This window comes from Danio rerio, chromosome 21 (assembly GCF_049306965.1).
Source record: "Danio rerio strain Tuebingen ecotype United States chromosome 21, GRCz12tu, whole genome shotgun sequence".
In the NCBI taxonomy this organism is placed as follows: Eukaryota; Metazoa; Chordata; class Actinopteri; order Cypriniformes; family Danionidae; genus Danio; species Danio rerio.
This window is the reverse complement of record NC_133196.1, coordinates 16,678,413-16,702,716: the sequence shown is the minus strand read 5'-3', so window position 1 is coordinate 16,702,716 and position 24,304 is coordinate 16,678,413. Positions and strand designations below refer to the sequence as shown.

General features: G+C 36.8%; 3 protein-coding genes across 5 annotated transcripts in view; all 3 read left to right on the top strand.

Annotated features, from left to right (window-relative positions):
- Nucleotides 1-2,293: 2,293 nt before the first annotated feature.
- LOC141379803 (uncharacterized) lies at nucleotides 2,294-10,612 on the top strand. 2 transcript variants are annotated; one of them, XM_073935052.1, is made up of 2 exons: nucleotides 2,294-8,841; nucleotides 9,293-10,612. In XM_073935052.1, exon 1 carries the CDS (start codon nucleotides 3,273-3,275, stop codon nucleotides 8,169-8,171), a length of 4,899 nt encoding a protein of 1,632 aa, XP_073791153.1. In that variant the 5' UTR covers nucleotides 2,294-3,272; the 3' UTR covers nucleotides 8,172-8,841; nucleotides 9,293-10,612. The 2 variants fall into 2 exon arrangements, with proteins under 2 accessions (XP_073791153.1, XP_073791154.1); XM_073935053.1 differs by having other exon boundaries at nucleotides 2,294-8,854; nucleotides 9,309-10,612.
- LOC141379804 (syncytin-A-like) lies at nucleotides 2,294-10,612 on the top strand. The gene is made up of 2 exons (XM_073935054.1): nucleotides 2,294-2,633; nucleotides 8,506-10,612. Exon 2 carries the CDS (start codon nucleotides 8,655-8,657, stop codon nucleotides 9,945-9,947), a length of 1,293 nt encoding a protein of 430 aa, XP_073791155.1. The 5' UTR covers nucleotides 2,294-2,633; nucleotides 8,506-8,654; the 3' UTR covers nucleotides 9,948-10,612.
- A 1,964-nt stretch (nucleotides 10,613-12,576) lies between these two features.
- Nucleotides 12,577-24,304, top strand: part of sfswap (splicing factor SWAP) — a 157,202-nt gene continuing 145,474 nt past the window's right edge. Inside the window, exons 1-2 of one of the 2 annotated variants that reach the window (NM_201168.2) lie at nucleotides 12,577-12,928; nucleotides 15,302-15,465. In NM_201168.2, coding sequence (NP_957462.2) covers nucleotides 12,735-12,928; nucleotides 15,302-15,465 — 358 coding nt within the window. In that variant the 5' untranslated portion in view covers nucleotides 12,577-12,734. The remainder of the gene's footprint in view (nucleotides 12,929-15,301; nucleotides 15,466-24,304) is intronic. The other variant, XM_009295295.5, reaches the window with a different exon arrangement.

Here is a 24,304-nt window from a genome sequence, read left to right as displayed (position 1 = left end):
GAATTACTCAGTGGTTTTACTTTATTGCAAATATTTTAAACTTGTAAAACTCAGCTGATCACAGATAGTTGAAACAGATCTTTTAATCCCAGTTACTTTGCAAGTCCAGTCTTTTTGGGTATTATTATTTGTATTACTACAGATAGAGATATGTTAATGTGTGGATGTCAGTCAATTTGGTTAATGGTGAAAATCACCCACGTCACGTTGCGGTGGGCCTCAAAATTGCAGATATTTGGATCCTAATTTAACGTCAGGAAATAAAAATAAAAAAAAAAGACTTCTGGTTTATATCACACCAATATGACTGCAGACACACTATAGTCCAAATAGCTTTCAAAACCTGATTTTGCATCATAGGTGCCCTTTAAAAGTGAAAGCAGGCATCTTACATAAAGCAGAACCAGATAAACTAGATGTCAGAGGGCTTTAAACAAAAGCTGCAAGTTCACATTTTATTGGCTATTGAAAATTGAGGAGCACATCATAGAACTTCATAGATTAAAACCATTTAATGATCAGTGCTTAATAAAAAATGTGTATTTCTCTTCTCTACCTGAATCCAGCAGACTAAGACTGAGGGGTAGTTTTAAAAAAAATAAATAAAGGGGTAGTTAAAAAAATTGTTATTAATTACTTGCCCTAATGTTGTTTCAATCTTCTAAAACAAATCTAACCCAGGAATATTGGGAATATGCGCCCAGGGCTTCAAATTCGAGAACTAAGAAATATGTACCCTGGGATACGTCTTCTTGCGTTCTTTGTTTTCACAAGGCCATTTTTGACAATCATATGTGCCATACCTCGTAAATCCACCAAAGGCCTTTGTGTACATTTCTTCTGATCTCAACATTCTTCTCACATCCATGAGAGAAGCAAGCAAGTGTCTCCTCCAACACTGAAGAACCACTGATGGCATATGGTCTGCTTTGTGAATGTTTTCTTTCTGGACTTTGAAGTACTGTATAGTCAGAATGATCTCTGTCTTAATTATAAAAGAGCTCTCAGATTTCACCTAAAATATCTTCCTTTCTGTTTTCAAGATGAACAAATGTCTAAGGTCTTTGGAATGACATGAGAGTAGTAATTAATAGCATAATTTTCATTTTTTAGGAGCAAAACAAACACTTTAATATATTCACAATACAGAAATGTCACAAGGTGACACAGTGGCGCAGTAGGTGTTGGTGGAATGAACTCCCTAACTGCATCAGAACGGCAGAGTCATTCGCTGTCTTCAAGAAACGACTAAAACCTCAACTATTTGGTCTTCACTTTCCTTACTAATCTGTAATTTCCTCTCTGGCTCCTCCACTAACTAGTACTACAAAAATAAATAAATAAATAAATAAATAATGTTTTACTTCTTACACTTTCTTTACATACCTGAAACTTGCCTACAGCACTTATTCATTGTTGCTCTTATAGTTGTGTAATTTGCTTCCTTGTCCTCATTTGTAAGTCGCTTTGGATAAAAGCGTCTGCTAATTACTAATTGTAAATGTAAAAGACATGTGGTACAGGTGAAATGGGTAAGCTAAATTGTCCATAGTGTATGAGTGTGAATGAGTGTGTGTGGATATTTTCCAGAGATGGGTTGCAGCTGGAAGGGCATCCGCTGCGTAAAAACATGCTGGATAAGTTGGCGATTCATTCCGCTGTAGCGACCCAGATTAATAAGGGGACTAAGCTGAAAAGAAAATGAATGGATGAAAAAAAGTCACTGAAAAATGTACACACTTTTTTGCTCTGCATGCTTAAGTATAGAATTCTGCAAGTGAACTTAAGTTAATGTTTTCATTAATTACAAATACAGCAAAAACTTTATATTGTGTTCTTGACGTTTTATGAGCTATGTCTGGGTGGGTTAAGGTGTTCATGTGTTGTGTGGAAATATAAATTTCTAGCATCTAATTCCAAATGAACAATACTCTACGTATAACTGAAAAGTTATTTTCTTTGGTTTTTTTAATTAAATCATTGCATTGACGTGCCATATAGGAGGGACATTTAACCTTGCCTTGCTGACTACAGACTTCATTTGTATGCTAAAGTGATGTAATTAATGGTTTCACAGCATGGCTGTATCTATTGTATTCCCTGTCTCCAGAACATCATTTGCAAATTGTTGTAATGATGTACTTATCTATTGATGAGATCAGCATGGCACCCAGACTTCATTTGCAACCATGGCACCCAGACTTCATTTGCATGCTTTGTTTTACTGTCCCCCATGACTGACCCCACCTACATGCTGTAAGATGTATAAAATGTATTGCTTTGCTGTGGAGTAGAGAGTTTGCTTTCGATGACGCCACAGCCACGCTGAGTTTCCTCTTATTAAAAAGGATTCTGCTTTGAAGACAACCGAAAGATTCTCCCTGGTTTTTTGTGGGCTCTTAGAAGTTTACAACAGTTTTGGTGCCGCTGACCCGGATAGATGACTGAAATCATCAAATTCTCAACAATTTGCAACAAAAGACTGAAATCCACCTGAAATTCAACTTGAACCTTCAAGATCAAGGAAACTTCACTTCAGACGGAATCTTCAGCTCAACTGCAATTTGAAGTCACTCAGCAATACAAAGATCAGACCACTTCAGACTGAACCTTTTCAGTTCAACCACGATTTGGTGAGTTTCACTCTATAAAAAGAACCGCAAAACCAGTACATCTAGTTACCCTCTGCGCCGTCAGAGAAGAGTTAACAAACAGCTGTGGGTTTAGTTAGCTAAGTTATCCTCTAAATTTTATTTTAGAGAGGAATAAGTAATCCTCTGCATTGCCAGAGAAGTTTAGCATTTTTCTGCTAAAATCTGTATCCTCTGTTTTAGGCAGGGAAGTTTAGCCTTTCGTGCTAAAAACTGTAACCTCTGTTTTGACGCAGGGAAGATTAACCATACGTGTTAATATTTTTGTTTTGTCTGTGTTTAGCCTTTCGTGCTAAAATCTGTTATCCTCTGTAAAGCAGAGAAGATTAACCTTACGTGTTAATATTTTTGTTTTGTTGTAAGTCTGCTATCCTCTGTAAAGCAGAGAAGATTAACCTTACGTGTTAATATTTTTGTTTTGTTGTAAGTCTGCTATCCTCTGTAAAGCAGAGAAGATTAACCTTACGTGTTAATATTTGTTTTGTTTTTGTTTTAGTGTGAAGTACTATCAGTTTTTTTTTTCCTCTGCATTGCCAGGGAAGGTTGACTTTGTTAACATACAGTTTTTTGTATCAGAAAAGTTAGTGTTTTGTTTTTGTAGTAATTGAGAAACTCACAAAAATGTTTAAGAAGAACGCTAGATTGATCCCCACAAATGAAAAAGGTGGTCTTGCAACTCCGTTGTGGTCAGATAAGGAATTTAAATCATTGTTAGGAGTACATATGGACCTAATAGTCACTGAGAAAGTTAGAAGAGAGCTAACTCAGAAATATGAGATCCATCCAGACAAGACTTGGTCTGTAGATGAATGTAAAAAAGTACTAGGTGCCAGTATCCGTAAAAACAATGTAAAAGGCATTATCTGCTGTCACAGAGAATTTGCTTTATCCTTAGCCACACAACAAGCTAAGCGCAACTCAGACCTAGAGGAACAGAACAAACAGCTCCGTGCTAGAGTAGCATCTCTGACAAAGAAACTGAACCGCAACAAAGCTTCAGAGAAAGCTGATGTAGAAGAAATCAGTGAGTCTGATAATGTTTATCCAGACTTACAAACTCTCTTTGAAACAGATGTACCTGTAGAGTCAGTGAATGTTTGTGGGGCGAAAAGGAAATCGCAAAGAATTGAGGAAATTGAAAGTGTTTCTCCCAATGCTTCTGTTGTCCAAGTTCAATCAGTTACCAAAGCCTTAGGGCCTAAAGACATTGAAAGACTGTCTCAGGGTTTACCTTCAGCCCGCATAAATTTTTCTGAGTTTAGGAGAGCACTAATCAGCAAAATGCGTCTTTATGACATGTCGTTGACAGAAGTTACACAGCTATTGTCTCAAATTCTAACAGAATCTGAATTCAACAGTTTTGAATCTGCTGTTTCTGATCTGCAACATGCCAGTAAAGATGATTTGAGAGAGGGTGTTCTGAAAACTCTTAAAAATATTATGGGGCCCAAAATAGATTGGTCTAGAGTGACTAGCTGTGCTCAAAAGAAAGATGAGTCTGTGAATGAATTCACTGAGAGGTTTTGTCAAACAGCCATAGCTTACAGTGGAATTGTTGACAACTCTGAAAGTGTTTTACATGAAAAAGGACCACTAGTTCGTATTTGGTCTGATGGCCTTGTAACAGAGTACAGGAAAGCATTACCTTTTCTAGATCTTACATGGTTTGACAATACCATCAAAAGTAATCTAGGCAAGTTAGCTGCATGGGAAAAAGATGCTGATGTCAAAGCAACAGTGAGAATAGCAGCAACTACATTTAGTTCAAAAAACCTAGACAATAGGTGGCCTAAAAGAGAAGGCAAATGCAACTACTGTGGGAAATTAAGACACTGGGAGAAAGAGTGTAGGAAAAAGATGCAGGATAGTAAAAGACATGCTATGCATAATTCTGCTCCCTCTCAGCCTGCCTACAACCCTGAAGTAGTTCAGCCATTGTCTACAGCAGCTTTAGGACAGCTTGCTCAAGCTCTTCTAAAAGCACAACAAGAACAGGAAAAAAAACTAATTGTTGGGGCTGTGAGTAGCTACCTTTCCCCTGTAATCCATCACAATGACAAAAGACTGTTTGTGAAAGGTAGCATACAAGATAAAGAGATTGATTTTTTGCTTGATACAGGTGCAGAAATTACAGTAATTCCTATGCAATTGGCTAAAGATTTTAACATTCCGTACAACAAAACTAAACTTTCCTTAACAGGTGTAATAGGTGAAGATTCAATTTTGTTTGAAACCCCGCCCATAGAGGTTCAATTTGGCCCAAAAACTCTGACAACAAAATTGCTATGTGCTCCATTAAATACAGGTGCAATTCTAGGCATGGATATACTAAGACAATTACATCTAACTTTAGACATGTCTTCAGAATCAGCTAGCATAAAAATTTCTTCAGTACAAGTTTCTACTGATAATGCAATCGCTCCTGAGTATGCTTTCCTACAGAATCATCCAATCTGGGCAAAAGAAAAGGATGAGTGTGGACTTTTGACAGGTGTAGAACCAGTCAAACTGACAGGAACTCCACCTCCAGTTACCAAACAATATCCTATAAGTAAGGAAGCAATACAGGGAGTGAAACCTATCATAGAAAAATTACTGAAGCAAGGAGTGATAGTTAAAACCAACAGTGCCTGTAACTCACCCGTTTGGCCTATAAAGAAAGCTAATGGAACATGGAGACTCACCATAGACTACAGAGTAGCCAATAAACATATTGATAAAATCACCCCATTAGTAGCAGATCCGTCTACAATTTGTAATGGTCTACCATTAGATTGTAAAATTTTTACAATAATTGATATGTCTAATGGATTCTTTTCTGTACCCTTGCACTCTGACAGCCAAGCATGGTTAGCTTTCACAGTTGACTATGAACAATACCAGTGGACACGTTTACCACAGGGATTTCAAAATTCCCCAACCATTTATCATCAAGCTGTCAGACGTGATTTGTGTGACCCAGAATGTCCAGTCAAAAAGTCTACCATGATTCAATATGTCGATGATATTTTGATTGCCTCGACAGATCACGAGGTACATAAAACTGAATTGGCATCATTGTTAGACTATTTGCACAAAAAAGGACATAAATGCAGCTTTCACAAAGCTCAAATTGCTAAAAACCAAGTTACCTTTCTGGGTCAAACAATTGGTACAGGAAATAGATCCATTACACAGGATCGAGCAGCTTCAGTCAAAATAATACCTCCACCTACCACCATTAAAGCACTCAGATCATTCTTAGGAACAGCAGGTTACTGTCGACCTTGGATTGAAAATTATGCCTCAATGGCCCAGCCACTTTATGACATCTTGAAAGGTCAGGTTAAGGATTCTGATACTGTTTGTATGGAAGAAACTCAGCTTAACGCTTTCAATAATTTGAAGACCGCACTATGTCAAGCACCAGCATTAGGAATTGCGCAATCAGATAGGCCTTTTGTGCTTTATGTTCATGAACACTCAGGCTTTATGACAGCATGTTTAATGCAAGATCATGGGGGCAGTTTACGCCCAATCCATTACTATTCTGGTAAACTTGACATAGTCGCTCAAGGTATGGGTCCATGTCTTAGAGCAGTACAGGCAGTTCATCTAGCTCTTCAGGCTTCAGCAGTAATGGTGCTAGGTCAGACTGTAAATGTAAGATGCCCTCACGCAGTGTCTGCACTAATGAATCAAGCAAAAGTCACTTCTGTCACCTCCTCTCGTTGGGGAAATTGGTTAACGACCCTCACAGCCCCGAATGTTGTTTTACAGCGTGCACCAATCACAAACCCATCCTCATGTATGATGTCTGCATTGACTGAAGTTGTGTTAGAGGATGAGGGAGAAATGACTCATGATTGTGTAACGCTTACTTATACACCTACAAGTGAAGTAGCAGAAACGCCCATAGAAAATGCAGAATGGGAATTGTTCGTTGATGGTTCAGCACAAATCATTGATGGTAACAGAAGAGCAGGTTATGCGGTAACTTCCACCACTGAAGTAATAGCTACAGGCCGTCTTCCAGATCATTTTTCAGCTCAAGCTGCAGAACTAGTAGCTTTAACTAGAGCATGCACGCTAGCGTCAGGATCAGTTACAAATATCTACACTGATTCCAGATATGCTTTTGGGGTAATTCATGATTTTGGTGTCATTTGGCAAAGCAGACAGTTTTTAACTTCTGCCGGATCCCCCATTAAGCATGCTGGATTAGTAAAAGACCTGATGTTTGCTATGAAACTTCCTAAGAAATTGGCGGTGATTAAAGTGAAAGCACATCTCACAGCCAATACAATGGAAGCTAAAGGTAATGCTCTTGCTGATGTAGCTGCTAAACAGGCTTGTCATTATGCTAATGTACAAGTATGTTCAGGTAGTACAGCACAGAAAGCAATTCTACCTCCTGAATCAATCATTGATCTGTACAAAGATGTTCCTTTATATGAAGCATGGACTTGGTTAGACAAAGGAGCCACAGTGGATTCATCTGGCTGCTGGACTAAAGAGGGAAAATATGTCGCTCCCGAATCACTGTTGCCATACTTGGCTCAACAAATACACAATTTGGGTCACAGTGGTCCAGCAACCATGAATCACAGGTTCTCAAATCAATGGTGGAATCCAAAATTCAGAAACATAGCCACTGAGACAGTGAAAAGATGTGTTACATGTCAGAAAAACAATGACATGCCAGCAGCAACTACAGCAGCAACACATACCCCAGCTCCACCGGGGCCATTTCGTCATCTGCAGGTCGATTACATATCATTACCTCCCTGTAAAGGAAAAACTGATGTTTTGATAGTAATTGATAAGTTCTCGAGATGGGTTGAAGCTTATCCAACAGGACGTGCTACAGCTGCACATACTGCTAAATGTCTAATCACTGATTTCATTCCCAGATGGGGGTTACCAGATTCCATTGACTCAGATCAGGGTACACACTTCACAGGACAGGTAGTCGAGGAAGTTTCTAAAATGCTGAAGATTAAGTGGAATCTTCACTGCCCCTACAGGCCACAAGCATCAGGACAGGTTGAACGAGCTAATAGGACAATTAAAACCAGGCTAAGCAAAATGCATCAGGAAGGAGTTTCATGGGTTGAAGCACTTCCAGCGGTACTATGTAGTATGAGAGCATCACCTAACAGATCAGTAGGACTGAGCCCTCATGAGATTATTACTGGACGCCCAATGCAGATGCCAGGTGTAATTGATCTTAGAAATGCTGATGTGCACATCGTCTCAGATGCCCTGATAGCTTACTGTGAAAACCTTACCAAGTCTGTACAGAATGCCAGAGAGAGAGTTGTGTCGTGTTGGCAGAATCCACCGGAAGGTGGACACACAATCATCCCAGGTCAGTGGGTCATGATAAAATCATTCAGAAACAAGCCATTAGAGCCTAAGTGGCTTGGACCACATCAAGTGATGTTGATTACAGCAGCTGCAGTGTTGTGTCAGGGAAGAAAAACTTGGACACATGTCTCACATTGCAAAGTTGTTCCACCACCTACAGGGATAGGATAGGACACACAGAACAGTGGGGTACCCAGGGAAGAACTGATCCTTTAGGGATTGGGGGCCACCCCTGGGCGAAGACATCCCAATAGAATATCCCCCCATTTATTAGTCCATCCTAACCTTACTGTTCTTTAGGTGTCATGGGAATTAAGAAATAGGGAAAGAAGGAACAACTATAGCAGAATTAGAATGAACAGAGGATACAAAACTAGTGTTTTATTTTTACTTTTTATTTTTACCTTTTTTTCTTTTTTTTCTTTTATTTATTTATTTTTATTTTTTCCTTTTTTTTGCCACAAATACTGTTTCGTTGCTTTTGTTTCCTTCTTATTCTGTGCAGATACAACTTGTTGTCCTGAGAACCATAGACACCAACCTTCTCACCTACAAGTCCAGTCACAACCTTCAAGAGGCCACTGCTAAACCAACCATCACAGAAGAAAACACAACGCAGAGAACCACACACAGGAACTTCAGTCATCCATCAATATGATCAAGATTGCCGTACTAGGGATCATCATGAACATCGCACAAGCCATCGACTCACGAAGCAACATATTCTTAGAGCTGATGAATATGTCAAGAAATGCCTTGTTTGCTGGAAAGAACATCTGCATGCCACACCCACCTTCAGTAGGAGCAGGAATCCCCTGGGTGGCACACCCCATGTCCAACTGTGACACGTGTACATTATTTGGAGTTCACACCAGTGGAATATACAACAAGAGTACATGTCACAACATCACAACTCCTCCAGCTACTCCGTGTTGCATTCCTGGATTACCATCCTGCAACCTAACTTCAGCAACTCCCATCATGACAGATTTACTACTGCCAATAATTTTTTCCTGGTGCGTGGAAAATAATGCTCCATCCTCAACTCCACTGGGTAAAATTCCTCGCGAACGATGCAACTTTGTCATTGAAATGAGAACAGGATCCCATGTGGACATTACCCCATCAGCAGGGATAAGGGAAAAGAATTTAGAAGCATGTCTCCACGGGACACGATCTCTTCCAAAACTCTTCGCAGTGAATCAGTGGTGCATGATTCCTCCACCAACAGGAACTTTTTGGTTATGTGGAACATCAGCCTATGACATCCTTCCCAGCCAATTCAATGGCAGGTGCACATTGGGCTACGTTCTACCAGCTATCAGAGAAAATACACACGCCACACCAAGCTCTCTACATCTGCATAACTCCGCTCCCACCACAAAGGAAGAAGATGGCTGCATTCCAGGACTCACTTGTGCACAAACATGGTGGTCAAGAACTCTTGGAGCAATAATTCCTTCTTATGGTGTGATGCAAGCCCTTGATCAAGTCAGAAGCTTATCAAATTCTGTTCAGAAACTGGCCAATGATACAGCTTTTGCCCTGGGTAATATCACAAACACTCTTGCTTCACACAAGATAATGATCTTACAGAACAGAGTGGCGTTGGATTACATTCTAGCAAAGCAAGGGGGAGCTTGCACCATCATAGGCCCAGAGTGTTGCACCGGATTAATGGATCCAACCAAGAACTTGAACAAAATTCAACAAGACATACTTGATCTTTCAGTAAAATTGCACCGGATGACTGAAGACAATTCTTCATGGTTTGGAAACCTGTTAGGAAAACCCTGGCTGTGGATCAAGGAAATAGCTATTCTTCTATTGCTTTTCCTACTGTTGTACTATCTATGCATCCACAGTATCAAATGTTTTACTCAACATTTGACCCACGCCCATGACGAAGAAATGACAGTTCCAACCAGAACAGAATATTATCTATAAGAAATCCATGGATTTTAGCGGCATGTTTGTTCCTGTGTCAACATGTCATTTGTAAATATAGACAGTAAAAACTGAGCAAGTAGTATGCGCCTGTAACCATAATACGTTACAAGAATGAACTTTCTTTTCAGTGTATAAATTTATTTATTGTGAGAGTTTTTTTTATAACTCTCAAAGGGGGAACTGTGGAAATATAAATTTCTAGCATCTAATTCCAAATGAACAATACTCTACGTATAACTGAAAAGTTATTTTCTTTGGTTTTTTTAATTAAATCATTGCATTGACGTGCCATATAGGAGGGACATTTAACCTTGCCTTGCTGACTACAGACTTCATTTGTATGCTAAAGTGATGTAATTAATGGTTTCACAGCATGGCTGTATCTATTGTATTCCCTGTCTCCAGAACATCATTTGCAAATTGTTGTAATGATGTACTTATCTATTGATGAGATCAGCATGGCACCCAGACTTCATTTGCAACCATGGCACCCAGACTTCATTTGCATGCTTTGTTTTACTGTCCCCCATGACTGACCCCACCTACATGCTGTAAGATGTATAAAATGTATTGCTTTGCTGTGGAGTAGAGAGTTTGCTTTCGATGACGCCACAGCCACGCTGAGTTTCCTCTTATTAAAAAGGATTCTGCTTTGAAGACAACCGAAAGATTCTCCCTGGTTTTTTGTGGGCTCTTAGAAGTTTACAACAGTTGTTTCTGATGAGATAAATATAGACTCAGTAAATACATGCTTTCAAAACAAGTTCAGCCACTAAAAACATGTGACAAGCTGGGGGCACTTCAGATCATTTTGGAATGGCACTTTCTATCCAAGACTAAAAAGGGGATGTGCAGTGTATAGGTTGAGCCATATTTGTGCCTGATTACACATATTTGTGCCTGATTACACAATCGATGCTGTAAAAGGAAAAATATAAAATTTCAAAAAGTCATAAGCTGTGCATATACCCTATTTATGTGTACTTACACAATAATTGACAGTAACAGATTTTAAACTAAAACCGTTGAAATTTGCTAGCAATATAGAAACTAAAATACTGTTAACACTAGCGTGTTTTTGTTTTAAAGGCGTAGGTTTGGTATGCTAAACATAGCATCTTCACTAACCAGCATTGCCAGATCCTAAAAGCGAAACAATGCGAAAATGCTGAAGCTTTGTTTTAGTTTAAAGATGCGGGTGTTGTGTTTCATTATAGGTTGGCCTCTTTGAAAGGACCATAGACCTCTTTAAAAAAAAAAAAAAAAAAAATCATTCATTCATTCACCTTTGGCTTAGTCAACCACGCTGTAAACCCTAATACGTTGAGACTACTCAAATGATTTGAGGAAAGTGATTTCCTCAGTTGATGGAGTAATGGAAAATTCATTGAGTTGACCAAATGTGGTCTCTTCATTTAATTAAATTAAATGTTTAATTATAGAAAACTTAAATGCTTAAAATGACTAATAGACTAAACTTAAAAGTTTTATATTCTTTACTTACTCCCAGGGCCATTTATATCGAAGTTGATATTTAGTCACACCATTTAAGTGTTTTAGAACATATAATTTTTTTACGAGGTGGGTCATTAGCCCAACACTTAACCCCCAACCAGGAGGACCGGGTCATACCACTGATGATTTAGCTTACCCAATTCACCTATAGTGAATGTTTTTGTGGGGGACCTGAAGCACACATAGGAAACCACCCCAACACAGGGAGAACATGCAAACTCCACACAGAAATGCCAACTGACTCAGCAGGGACTCGAACCGGCAACCTTCTTGGTGTGAGGTGACAGTGCTAATCACTGAGCCATCGTGTCGCCTTAAAAATAATCAGTAACAACGATTAACAGCATTTGCATTGTTTTTCTTTTTTTTCAAATAATGGTATTTTTTCTAACTTCTATACAGTCGTTTGAGTTGACTAAATAATCCATAGCAGTGACTATACCGCTCATTTAAACACTTTACTGACTACGAGCAGACATTCAGGGAAAAAAGCTAAAACTAAAACTTATTTGTTAACTAAAATAAGATTTAGGCTAAATAAATGATTTACAAAAGACTAGATGAACATCAAAAAGAAGAAGCATCATAGCTATTTTTTAAAACCTCAACAGCTAATAATAATAATAATAATAATAATAATAATAATAATAATATTTTAAAGTATATAGGCCTACACTCTCCAAAAATTCTATAAAGCCTAAAGCGATGGAAAAGCACAAGGTGAAATAAATGTTTATCAAAGTACTGATGTTCTCGTTTACAAATTCCAGTTACAGTAAAATAAATACAGTACAGCATAGTAAGGATCATTCATACAGTTCTTTATAAAAATAAAAATCTAAATAAGCAAAATTCTTAAAGAGCCAAAGCACTGATCTATGTAGAGAGCATTTCAAGTCAATTCTGCCATATTTTCATTTTCAAGTCGACTTTTTCGTCAAAAATAAGAAACATATCCATATTTTTCAAACTACATCCATACAAAAATATCTAGATATTATAAAATGCTCGCATATCATATCCAGATGTCTTTACAAACCAAACAATCTGATCTACTTTCGCTTCAAATAAATAAAAAGTAACGAATCTGCGACTCTGAACGCGACTTTCTACAACAACACGCCATATTTGATTCAGCACCAGTGTGTTATGTGATGTAACGTTAGCAATTGCTAGCAGACCTATACTTCGCCTTTCCCGCCTTTAAAGAAATGGTTATACATTTTTAAAAGCCTATTACTTATTTTGGCGTGTCCTGTGGATATTGGAATGTATCGGCGCGGGGGAAGCAAGAAGGAGCAAAACAATGCGACGAAGGAGCAGAGCGACAGCAGCAAGTACGCGGAGCTGCTGGTGTTCGGCTACGCCTGTAAGCTGTTCCGGGACGATGAGAGGGCCTTCTACCACGATCAGGGCAAACACCTTATCCCATGGATGGGGGACAAGAACATCATGATCGATAGGTCGGTTAAACAAACCTAATGGGAATTATTACTTAACCAACTTAATGTCTTCCAAAGGGACCTTGGATGTATGTTGTTTTGCAGCGCAAGAGGTGGAGCTGATGGGCACTATGTGATGTTTACATGGCCAAACGTGAATAAAAAGAAACGACATTGATATATCTAAGTTAACTTGCTTGGATTGTGATTTTTTTATAAGCTCAATGCAATGACAACACCGTTAATGGTTTTAATAAGACGTTTTAAACAGCCCGGTGGTTTGTTGGTCTTATTGTTTATATATGTTTTCCAGTCTGATCAAGGTGGTTTGGAACATTACCAGATCCATGGAAAACAATCGGAAAGACAAACAAACCAGTGTAGGCTGGTCATGTTTAATATCTGAGGCAGAGTCCTTTCTCATTTATAAAGTTGCATTGGCTGATTGTGTCTGAATGGGTCGAAGATGTGGAGTTTCATTTTGATATTGACATAAAATTAAATTTCAACAGTACATTTATAAAAGTTTACCATATTGTATATCCCTGTATCCCTGTTCATTTTAAAGCATTCTTGGGAAAATAAAATGTCAAAATCTGAGTAAAACGGCATTTTATTTCTATAACCTTAACCAATGTATTTATGTAAAAATCCAAAAACTTACTTTTTCTGCCTGGAAATAAGTAAAATTATATATTCTCAAACTGATATATATATATATATATATATATATATATATATATATATATATATATATATATATATATATATATATTAGATAATTAAGAAGTTCTTGCAGTCAAATGGATAAAAACTAGTATTTTGAAGGGTAGTGATAAAGTAAAAAAAAATAATAATAAATAAATACAATTAAGTAGTGTGTTGGGCCTGCAGTGATCTATTAATATAGTTTTTTTAATATGCCATAAATTGGGCTGTGCGATTTGGGGAAAATATCTAATTGCTATTTTTGTTTTTTTTGAGATTTTGTGATTTTGATATGATTAGCTATACATTTTTTTTAAATTAAGTTTAAACTTGCTGGCAACAGTTCTGCGACAGCCCTTACAAATGACCTGTTTTTGTGGTGTCTGTGACTTTGAAACCAAAATATTCTCATTATCGACATGCTTTTTTAAAATCATAATTCGTCTATTAATACTTCTGTAGCAGCAGACGTCATCATCCCACTTGCTCGCGCTTTCCTTGTTTCCTTGTTTTTACTTGTTTGGGCATCTCTGTGTTATAAGAAAAAAAAATTAAAGCTATATTGCATTTTTTTCTTGCTTGATCTCTCCTCTCATCTTTGACCCATTTAAATTCAATATTAAAACAAATTAACATGAATCAAAATATTGAACAAATCTCTGAGTAATGTAAGGACTCTGCTTCCTGACACTTGGAGAATTTGCTGTGGTCACTTTGTGTTGCATTCAACGATTGAATGCAAACCACAGCAAACTCGCATCAGATTTACCTGCTAGTCCGTGCATTAAGGTGGTTCTCAAATATGATGTGGTCTGAATTTAATCCTGTTCTATAAATACTTCTTTTTGTGTAGATCCAAAGTTTAACCTTGTTCTTTTGCAGGAATTGTTTGTATCATGTAATGAGATATTGTGTTTATATGTGTTTTCTCTCTTCTTCCACACTTTTTCCAGCTGAAGTCCTTTAAAAAAATGTAAAATTGATAACAAACCAGGAGTGTTGAACTGAGGTTGCATTGAGCCACCTTAATCTGCATGGATCTGTTTCTTGTTTCCGATGTGTATGTGTGTGTCTCTCTATCACGTAATACAAACTTATTTCCTCAGCAATTAAGGCTAAGGGGTCCCGCCAGGCCCCGATTGCCACCTCAGCGCCCACTTCTCTCTTTCGCCGAAGAAACTGGAACTGAGAAGTGGAATTCAGCAGCGAGCGCAGGAAAATTTCCTCCATATGGGTTCTTACGGATAGGTATTTATGTGCTCGGGTTTGTGTGGATGTACTTCTTTTACAGTAAATGTAGGAAAGATGATGCCAGTTGTCTCAGTAAGTTGGAATGGTTTGTTGAACCATGTAAGGTAAGAGGAGAGTTGTTTGCGTTTTCTGCTTATTTATTCGTTCTTTACTCTCAGACCTGTTGCGTCATAGTGATTTAGTACATTTATTGTGCACTCATCTGTTGATTTGCTGAGTGCGTCGTATAGGCCACCTGACTTTGCCGCCCAGGCATTTGTTCAGTTCTTCTCACGCAAACCTTGTAGGCCAAGTAGAATTTTGAAAGTAGGGCATAGATGTGAATATTTAAACAAAAAGCTTTACTTTTAGGGTTCTCCAGTTTGGTGAGTATCTGTTGCATGGTAATCCAATGTTAATTTCCTCTCGCCTTTAATCATGTGATTCGTATTGCAGGTATGATGGGCGTGGTCATTTACATGATCTTTCGGAATATGACGCTGGCTCGTGGAATCACGACTACCAGCTGTCCGAGGAGGAGGCCAGGATAGAGGCTCTGTGCGATGAGGAGAGGTACCTGGCTATGCACACCGACCTACTAGAAGAAGAGGCCAGGCAAGGTAAACACACAGCGGTCTATCAGTTCAGTCAATCTCTATGCATAGTTCAAGCATGTGGAGTTTGTGGCAGCTGGAGTGCAGCATTGTTTTTTAATTAGCTTTATTTTCTAAGGCACTAGCACACCATGCTGACTATTGGCCTTGTGTGTGGTGTGCACCATCCACACATTTTTTGTCCCATTGAGAATGTTGAATTGGCGAAGATGTTGTTTATGGAAACCGACATGCCCAAATCAACTACCAAGACCTATCAGAGTTGTTTTTAGTTTGAAGGTGTTGTCAAGTATTTATGTGAAATGACGTCTCATGCAGCAACAAGTGCATACAACAACAAGCTAATGCAGCTCACTATAATAGAGAGAAATGTTTTCCCCCCTCACAGTGTATTAACTGAACCTTAATTACAAACTGGAGATGCACCCGCCTCATTATTAATACGTTGCTAAGCAAGTAAATGTAGATTGCAGTGCTGGTGGTTGTATCTAGTTCACTATAGAAAGAGGATATTGGTTCATCCTCCATATATACAGCAAATTTCCTGGAAAGCAACTAAAAACATTATCATCATGTATAATAATATAATCTTTTAAAAACTTTTTTACCTGGAAATACATCTCTTTGTCTATTATCTCCTTCCCTTGTCAGGTCACCAGGTTGCATTTGTTTTACCAATCAGTACTGTAATTTTAAAAATGTCAATTTCCTGCTTATATTTGAGTGATGATGAGCACGTTCTTAAACACCACTCATTTGCCATTGTGTCATGAGCTCAACAGAAATGACTGTGATTGGCCGTAAAGGTCATCAGTTCACCAAACTCTGCCCTTTACTTCACTTTACTTAGTGTAACCACAGATACAGGGGCACTGGAGCATTTTAAAGCCGTGATTCATCAACGGATCACTCGTTTGTCAGTTTATAGAAAAACCAGCTGATTGATGCAACTTTGAAACGCTCTAGTGTCCCTGTATCTGTATCAACAGTTGTGAATTTGGTGTCCAGATGACCTTAACAGCCAATCAGAGTCATTTCTTTTGAGCATGTGAACACAATGGCAAATCAGCATAGTTTAAGAATGGGCTCAACGGCGCTCAAATGTTTGTGGGAAATGGACGTTTTTAAAATTTTACTACCCATTGGTACCGAAATCAAGTATTGTGACAGTCCTAATGCGAACCCTGAATAAATACAGACCCAACAGAAGAAGTTATTACAGTTTTTATATTTTCCAAACAAAAGTGTTCTTGGAGCTTTGCATGATTACAATCAAACCACTGAAGTCACATGAAATGTTTTGCCAATGTTTTTGGTTCCTTTTGTGGACCATTGCGGTCTATGGAGAACAAGAAAGCTCTCAGATAAATATTTTAAATGTTTAATAAATATTTTTTAATCGACACAAGGGGAAGTAGTTATAACTGCAGAACTTTTATTTTTGTGTTTACTAACCCTATAACAGCCTATAAAGACTACAGCCAACTAGCAGCAATGGAATGCATTTTGTGAGAGTAAATTGCTGTAAATATGTGCTATAATCAGCAGTCTTAAGGTCTGTGCACACCGAGACGTTTTTTGCTCGTGTTTTCTGTCGACGTTTAAAGCCTCGTAACTAAATAAAAGGCGTCAATGTGATTGTGCACACCAACGTGCAAAACGGCAGGCGCAAAAGCGTCATTTAAAAAAAAAAACGCCTCATGCTCGTTTTTTTTTTTTTGACGTGCGGCGTCAAAACCTTCTCCACCAATCAGATTGGCACTTTTGCTCATGTGCACAAAACTGCTGAAGTTACGGTAAACAGCACTTGGAGGCGCTCAAGCACAAAACTGTCAATGCGAGCGCACATTGAAGAAGATGCCCAGAGGCGATATGAACGTGGAGCAGCTTATTGCTCTGTGAACAATAATAATTTCTTCATCGCTAGAGCTGGAGCTGCTGCTTGAACGATCTATGCTTGTTCGAGTCACCAGTAACTTTATAAACAAATGTGCAAACTTCCTCTCCTCCTCTTCTGTGTTATAAGCGGATGTCAGAAGCTTAAACTTGTGCAGCGCCATCTAACGTTAAAAGAGTGATTTAGCAGACTCTTCAGCTTGACGCCAGTGAAAAGCGCTTGGGTTTGAACACTGAAAAACGTCTCTTAAAACGCTGACGATAAACGCAAACAAAAAATGTCCCGGTGTGTAGGAGCCTTTAATTTGTAAAAAAAAGTAGGACTGCATATATCCAATGTGTAAAAAGAAAAGCGGTATTTGCTTGTTACTTTTAATGAAAATAATTACACCTTTTTCTTCATTCCAAAGGACTTTCATCGTTATGAATATATTCACAAAGGCACCAACTTAACATGTTTAAAAATACCCCAAAAAACATTTGGTGAGAATAGTGCACACCATATGATGCACACCTCTTGATATTGGTGTATGATGGCCGACTGTCTGCTTGTTATGTTCTGGCCTTATGTCTGGCTATGCTATGCTTGCTATGTCCTGGAGAGAGGTCTTAATGGCTGTTTAGTTTAGAGAATGAGTCACTGCATAATAACACACCACTGAAGGCTGTTCTAAAATGCCATCTTACATGAGCATTTCAGCACAATTATATTTACTAAATGCAAATGATGCTTTGTTTACTTTATTTGTATAAGCAGTCTAAGTTTTATTTATTTATTTTTTTGAATGAAGAATGCAGACTATTGTTAGCTGTTATTTACGTAAGCACAGACTGTACCTACTGCTTGTTGGGTGTAGTCTTTGGCCCTGACACACAAACATTGTGAGGTGACAATGCAGTCAACTGTAATTAAAACTAAAACTAAGTCTTTGCAGTTGGTTAGGAGTGACAAGCCCTTCAGCCCTAGGTTTACTCTCAAGTCATAGCTGGTTTGGTTTGTTTTTTTTTTTTTTTTCCTGGCAAAGCCAGATTGAAACCATCTTATTTTTCTGAGTTATCTATCGCAAAAGTAATAAATGTTGTCATAAATAATTCACATTTTTAATAAAAAATTTATATTTGAGCAGAAATTTAAATTATCATCATAACAGTGCACATTTTTCATTTTGCTGTCATTGACAAAAAAAATAACAACAACTGTATTACCGTAACATAATTTATAATTATTATCATTATTGTTTGTTTTTTCAACTGTGATATTACTTTTAATAGAGATTTTTTTAATAAAAGTGAATTACAAGCAAATATACAGTATATAAAAACAAGCATTTTTATTCATAAATTGCATATATTTATTATTATTTATAAATTTTACAGTTGAAGTCAGAATTAGTAGCCCTTGTGAATTTTTTCAAAAAAAAAAAAAAAAGAAAAAAGAGGGCTTATAATTTTGCCCTCAACTGTAAATATTGCAAATATTCGGACTCACTGTATTTAAAGTGTGATTTTTGTTTTTTAAAAACTGTAAGAAACATTGTCTTCATGACTTTTTCAGTGAGAAGCAGATATAAATGCATGAAAGTATGAACTGGCTCTTTATTAGTGGCACTCTTTATCCTAAAGGAAACGCTGTTTCTACTGGAAATGATTACCCCTGCCATTGGTTTTGTTTTGCCTATACTGTAGGTTTACAACCAGTGCTCTTCTGTAAAACCTTCTTTTCATGGTTATTGACTGGTGCAGTCAGACTTTAAGTGCATTCCACTAATATCCTTTTTATTGTATTGCATTTCAAGGAATGTGAATGTGGTACTTGTGCTTGTTTGTGCACTACGAAGAGTGTAAAATTGACTTTGCTGAGTTTGTTTTTGAATAAATCAAAGAAGCTGAGCTGTTCAATGTAGATCTATTATCATTTTGTTATATACGTCACCAGGTAGGCTCCTGTACAGTATGTCAAATGTCATTTATTATGTGGTGGTTAAAGCTTGTTCTGGAATATTCTTGTTGAAGTATGTTTTTCAAAATCTAATTTGCCACATTCAACTACAGCTTGCAGTTAAACATTAATGACAATTATTCATTTGGATCTACCGAGAGACAATAAACATCCTGTATATTAAAAGAAAATATTAATTTATATATTATAAACTAAAGGGTACCATGTAAAAGACATCAACTACTACTAGCTGTGGAAAAAGAAGATAAAAACTGATTAAACAACATAAAAATAAACAAACCCGTGTGGCAATATATTCTTTATATATATTCTATAATTAGGCCCACACGGAATCTGCGCGCAGAATTCCGCAGATTTTCCGCAGAATTCCGCAAATTTCAGCAGATTTTTAGCCCATCATTAATTCTGTCTATTGACTTGAGTAAATGTGTAAATCTGAATTTATTCAGTTTTTGTTCAATAATTTATTACTTTTTATTTCATATATAAAGGTTTTAGTTATGATACTCCGCTGTATACTCCCAAAATAATTCTGCTGAAATTCACAGATTTTTACCAAAATTCTCAGCAGGAAAAGAAAAAAACGTCCGCAGATTCCGTCTGGCCCTGTCTATAAGTCACCCTGAGTATTCTCATAATAATATCTGTTTTTCGATCACTATTTGTCATGAAATCTATTGTTTTTGTCTATATATTGCGATTAAGATATTATTGTCATTTTAAGACCAATTTATGCCACTCATTATATAATGCCAGAAAGACAATATAATATCATTACAATGCAAGTACACTCTTCCAAACAACACATAATATTTTGTTTTTAAGAATATTTAGTTTAATGATAGGCATTTAAAAAAAAAAGTATTAGAATCAGAATGTGAATATATCCTTAATAAATTATAATAAATGTTAACAAAAATTTTAGATATAAAAATATATAACAGATGTTGCAATATCTGCCACCAGATCTATTTTTAGTTGGCAGACACCCACATGAAAATAATACTAAAGTAATTTATAGTTAAAAACTATAGATTTTTTTTTTTTTACCATACTGACACCTCCAACAGAGATAGAGATGTTGCACAATAAGCTAAAAATTATTGCTAGAATTGTTTTTATGTATGGGCGATATATATTGCATCACCAGAAATGATTAAGGTCATGTACATATGTTGTGCCATAAGTCAGCATTTTGATTTTTGTGACAGGCCTATTGCTAATTAACATAACCCCTGTCACTCTAAGCAGTCTAAACGTTCAAAAGTAGCGCTACTTTAATGGAGTGTTTGTTAAACTGTCATGCAACATTTACACGCATCACATGACACGTCATGAATATGAATGGAATTTTATGCAAGCTGTCATCAAGTGCCATTTGATAAGTTATGTCTTTTTAAATGCAAAAGTGAAATTGTTTGAGATGTCTTGTTATGGCAACTTGACTTTTAAATTCACCATAACCGGTCTTTGTCAAAACAACTTGACATAACTTATCATTAATCTGTAATAAACATGATTGTCATGATTTTCATAACAACATCATTGGTATTTTTTTGTTGACTGGGGTACAAATTGAATTTGTCATCAAAATGTAATTGTCTAAATTTTAATGGCACTTATAAAGTTATTTGTATTATAAATGTTATAACATCTTTTGATATTTAATATAAACTTTAAAATATTTTACATATTTAAAGTAAATTTTTTAGTAATAAAGTATTTAAATGTGAATTTTGAATGACATAAAGTGATTATAAACATTCATGATACAATAATATTGATGTCTTTATAATCATGTTTATAACAGAGTTATGTTGTGTTGGTAATGCTAAGTAGTTGTCATGACAAAGAGAGGTTATGACGTATTTGTTTGTCAAATTGTCGTAACAAATACATCTCAATTAATGATTTAAAATGACATAACTAAGGCCGTACTCACACTAGGTACAGTTGCCTCGAACCGGGCCAAAGCACGCTTGTCCCCCCTCCCGTCTCCCCCGACGGCCCGCGCTCACACCATTTCGGGCCTCGGCACGCTTACGTCATCGCTGCTGCGCTGTTCAGAAGCGCTCTCTATGGCAAGCCTTTTTAGCATTTAAATCTTTGTTCTGACTCCATAAATATATTTAGAGATATCTCTAATTATATTTTGACTAGTCATAATTATAATTCGACTAGTCAGAATGACAATTAGAGATATCTGCAATTACAATTGTACTAGTACGAAATCAGATTGGAGATATCTGCAAATATATTATGACTAGTCATATTCCTCCATTGACTTCCATTGAAAAATATTTGCAGATATCTCTAAATGAGTTTTGACTAGTCACAATTGTAATTAGAGATATTTCTAACTGAGTTTTTACTAGTCATAATACATTTGGAGATGTCTTTAATTCATCATATTTAGAGATATTTACAAATATATTTGAAGATATCTCTAATTAATTTACTAATAGTCGAATTACAGTTGTAGATATCTTGAATTGGATTTTTGACGAGTCAAAACTCAGTTAGAGGTATCTGCAAATATTTTTCAATGGAAGTCAATGGAGGAATATGACTAGTCATAATATATTTGCAGATATCTCCAATCTGATTTTGTACTAGTACAATTGTAATTGCAGATATCTCTAATTGTCATTCTGACTAGTCGAATTATTATTATGACTAGTCAAAATATAATTAGAGATATCTCTAAATATATTTATGGATAGTCAGAACAAGGTTTAAATGCTAAAACGGCTTGCTATACGCTCTCACTCAGTAGCACAGGGGAGATTTCTCTAGTTATATCGTTTCAGTCGTTTGATATGCCGTCAAATATTTCGCCAAACAGTCCTTAGGGATGCAGGGACACGCAGTCAGATATTTCGCCGAACAGATCTGCCACTTTTGGCGCTCATAAACAATCATAAAGCTCTCGTGCTGCAGGAATGAGGAGGTCTGCTGAAGGCGCGCAGCTGGCGTGCTGTGAGGAGTTTGCGTCTTTAATAAACTACGGCAGTTTGCGTACACTGAACAGTAAGAATGATTAATAAATCCATGTCAAACAGTCCCTTAAAAGTCACGTCTCGCTTTCGGTTTCGGGCTTTGGCGCGTTTTGCACTCACACACAAGCGTACCGTGCCAAAGCCCAAGTGTACCGCGCTCAGGCACACCTCTTCCAACCGGGCCAGGGCCGACCAAGTGAACCGTGCTTGAGCGCGATTCAGCGCACTCACACTTCTCAAACGATCCGGGAAACGGGCCTGGGCACGGTACGGATGGCATAGTGTGAGTAGGCCCTAAGTGAATGACAATTATCATATGCATGCATAAAATGTGTCATGTCATGATTACAGGTATGACACACTTATGAACACTCTCTTCAAGTAAAGTGTTGCCAGTTTGAATAAACAATGATTCGCTGTATTTTGCAGTGCCCACAATATCAATGTTTATTATCATGATAAAATGTGTTATCAAATTCACAGCCTAAAATTCTGTTAAGGGAAAGAAGTGCACATCGATGCTCCCTGATTTTCATGTTGCATTGCATTGTGGGACTTTTCAGGGAATTTAGCAATTTGAGACAGTCCTCAAATGGCTGACACCCTGATCAGTGCCCTGTCTACTGAACAGGAGAGCTGATTGAGATGCAACACCCTAGTCCTTGCTCATCAGTATGCATCAACAGGTTCAAAAAGTCAAAAATGATGCTCCTCGACTCTGTTTGCAGTTTAACAGCCTTTAAAGTGAGGTGTGCGGTAAGTGGTAGTGACTTATGATGTCCTTTGCTGATAGTGTCAGTACGCTGTAGTCATTATCTCTATAGTCATCATGTGGATTTGCCCTTGAGGGGAAAACCCAACCTCGTTAAACTTTTATCAAGCTGTCTACATTAACATCCCATAAACGGCAATAAAGCATTTTGATAGTTTAATATTGAACTGTCCTTGTGCTCTATTGCAGTTTTAGTATTTGTGATCGTGTAGTGAGATTAATAAAGAGGATGACATACTGTTGCTGTTTGCATGCACAGACTGGTTGTGAATATGAAAGGGGAACTAAAGCAACCTCCAGAAGGTCGTTTTAGGGTTAGTTAAGCTATTGTTTTTGCTTTGGTTTTGGTTAAATGAATTGCCATAACATTTGATATGCCAACAACATGTATTTTTAGCTTGTGTTAGGACTGTATGATATTGTAAAAAACAGACATTGTGATTCATAATTGCGATATTTTTTTTTTGATGCATATTAAGATTACCTATTTCACCAGATGACATTATACATAATTATAATTAATCTTTATTATATTTTATATATTTATTATATTTTATATTTTTTATATTTATTAACATTATAAATTTATGTGTCTAAATGCTTTAAACTGGCGTACACAGTCACAGATCTTAAAATTACATTCAAATGATACAATTTCTGGTAAATTACTGCAAAGGTTTTATTTCAATTGTAGCCCTGGTCAACAATAACCCTGGCTTCACATTGCAGATGTAAAGTTTGCAGATGCACACAACTGCGATATTAATGCCAAAACAATATATTGTGCTGCCTTACTATGTGTAAATCAATACACTGTTTTCATAAGTATAAAATCCAATCAAGACATACGAATGATAATTCTTAATGGCTTTGTGGGTGAGGTATGTTTTTAATACAGAATATTATATGATTAATATGAATTAATTAATTGTATTTATTTTTGTATTTCAGTTCATTACGATGTAAACCTTGGGTCAAAATATTTTTTTTTATCACAAAGGACTATGTTATATATAGAAGCATTTTAAGTTTTATATAGAAAACATTCTAAAGCTTTGTAATATTTTCGAATATTACAGATTGCTTTTTCAAAAACATGAACGATGAATATAATCTGAAAATAGATAGCACTTTAATGTTTTAAGTTAAATATTTCTTTGTAACTTAAAGGTATAGTTCACCCCAAAATAAAAATTTTGTCATTATTTACTCACTCTT

Bases quoted from the DNA above. Each gene is read 5' to 3' on its own strand.
- LOC141379803 (XM_073935052.1), top strand. From the start codon at position 3,273: ATGTTTAAGAAGAACGCTAGATTGATCCCCACAAATGAAAAAGGTGGT.
- LOC141379804 (XM_073935054.1), top strand. From the start codon at position 8,655: ATGATCAAGATTGCCGTACTAGGGATCATCATGAACATCGCACAAGCC.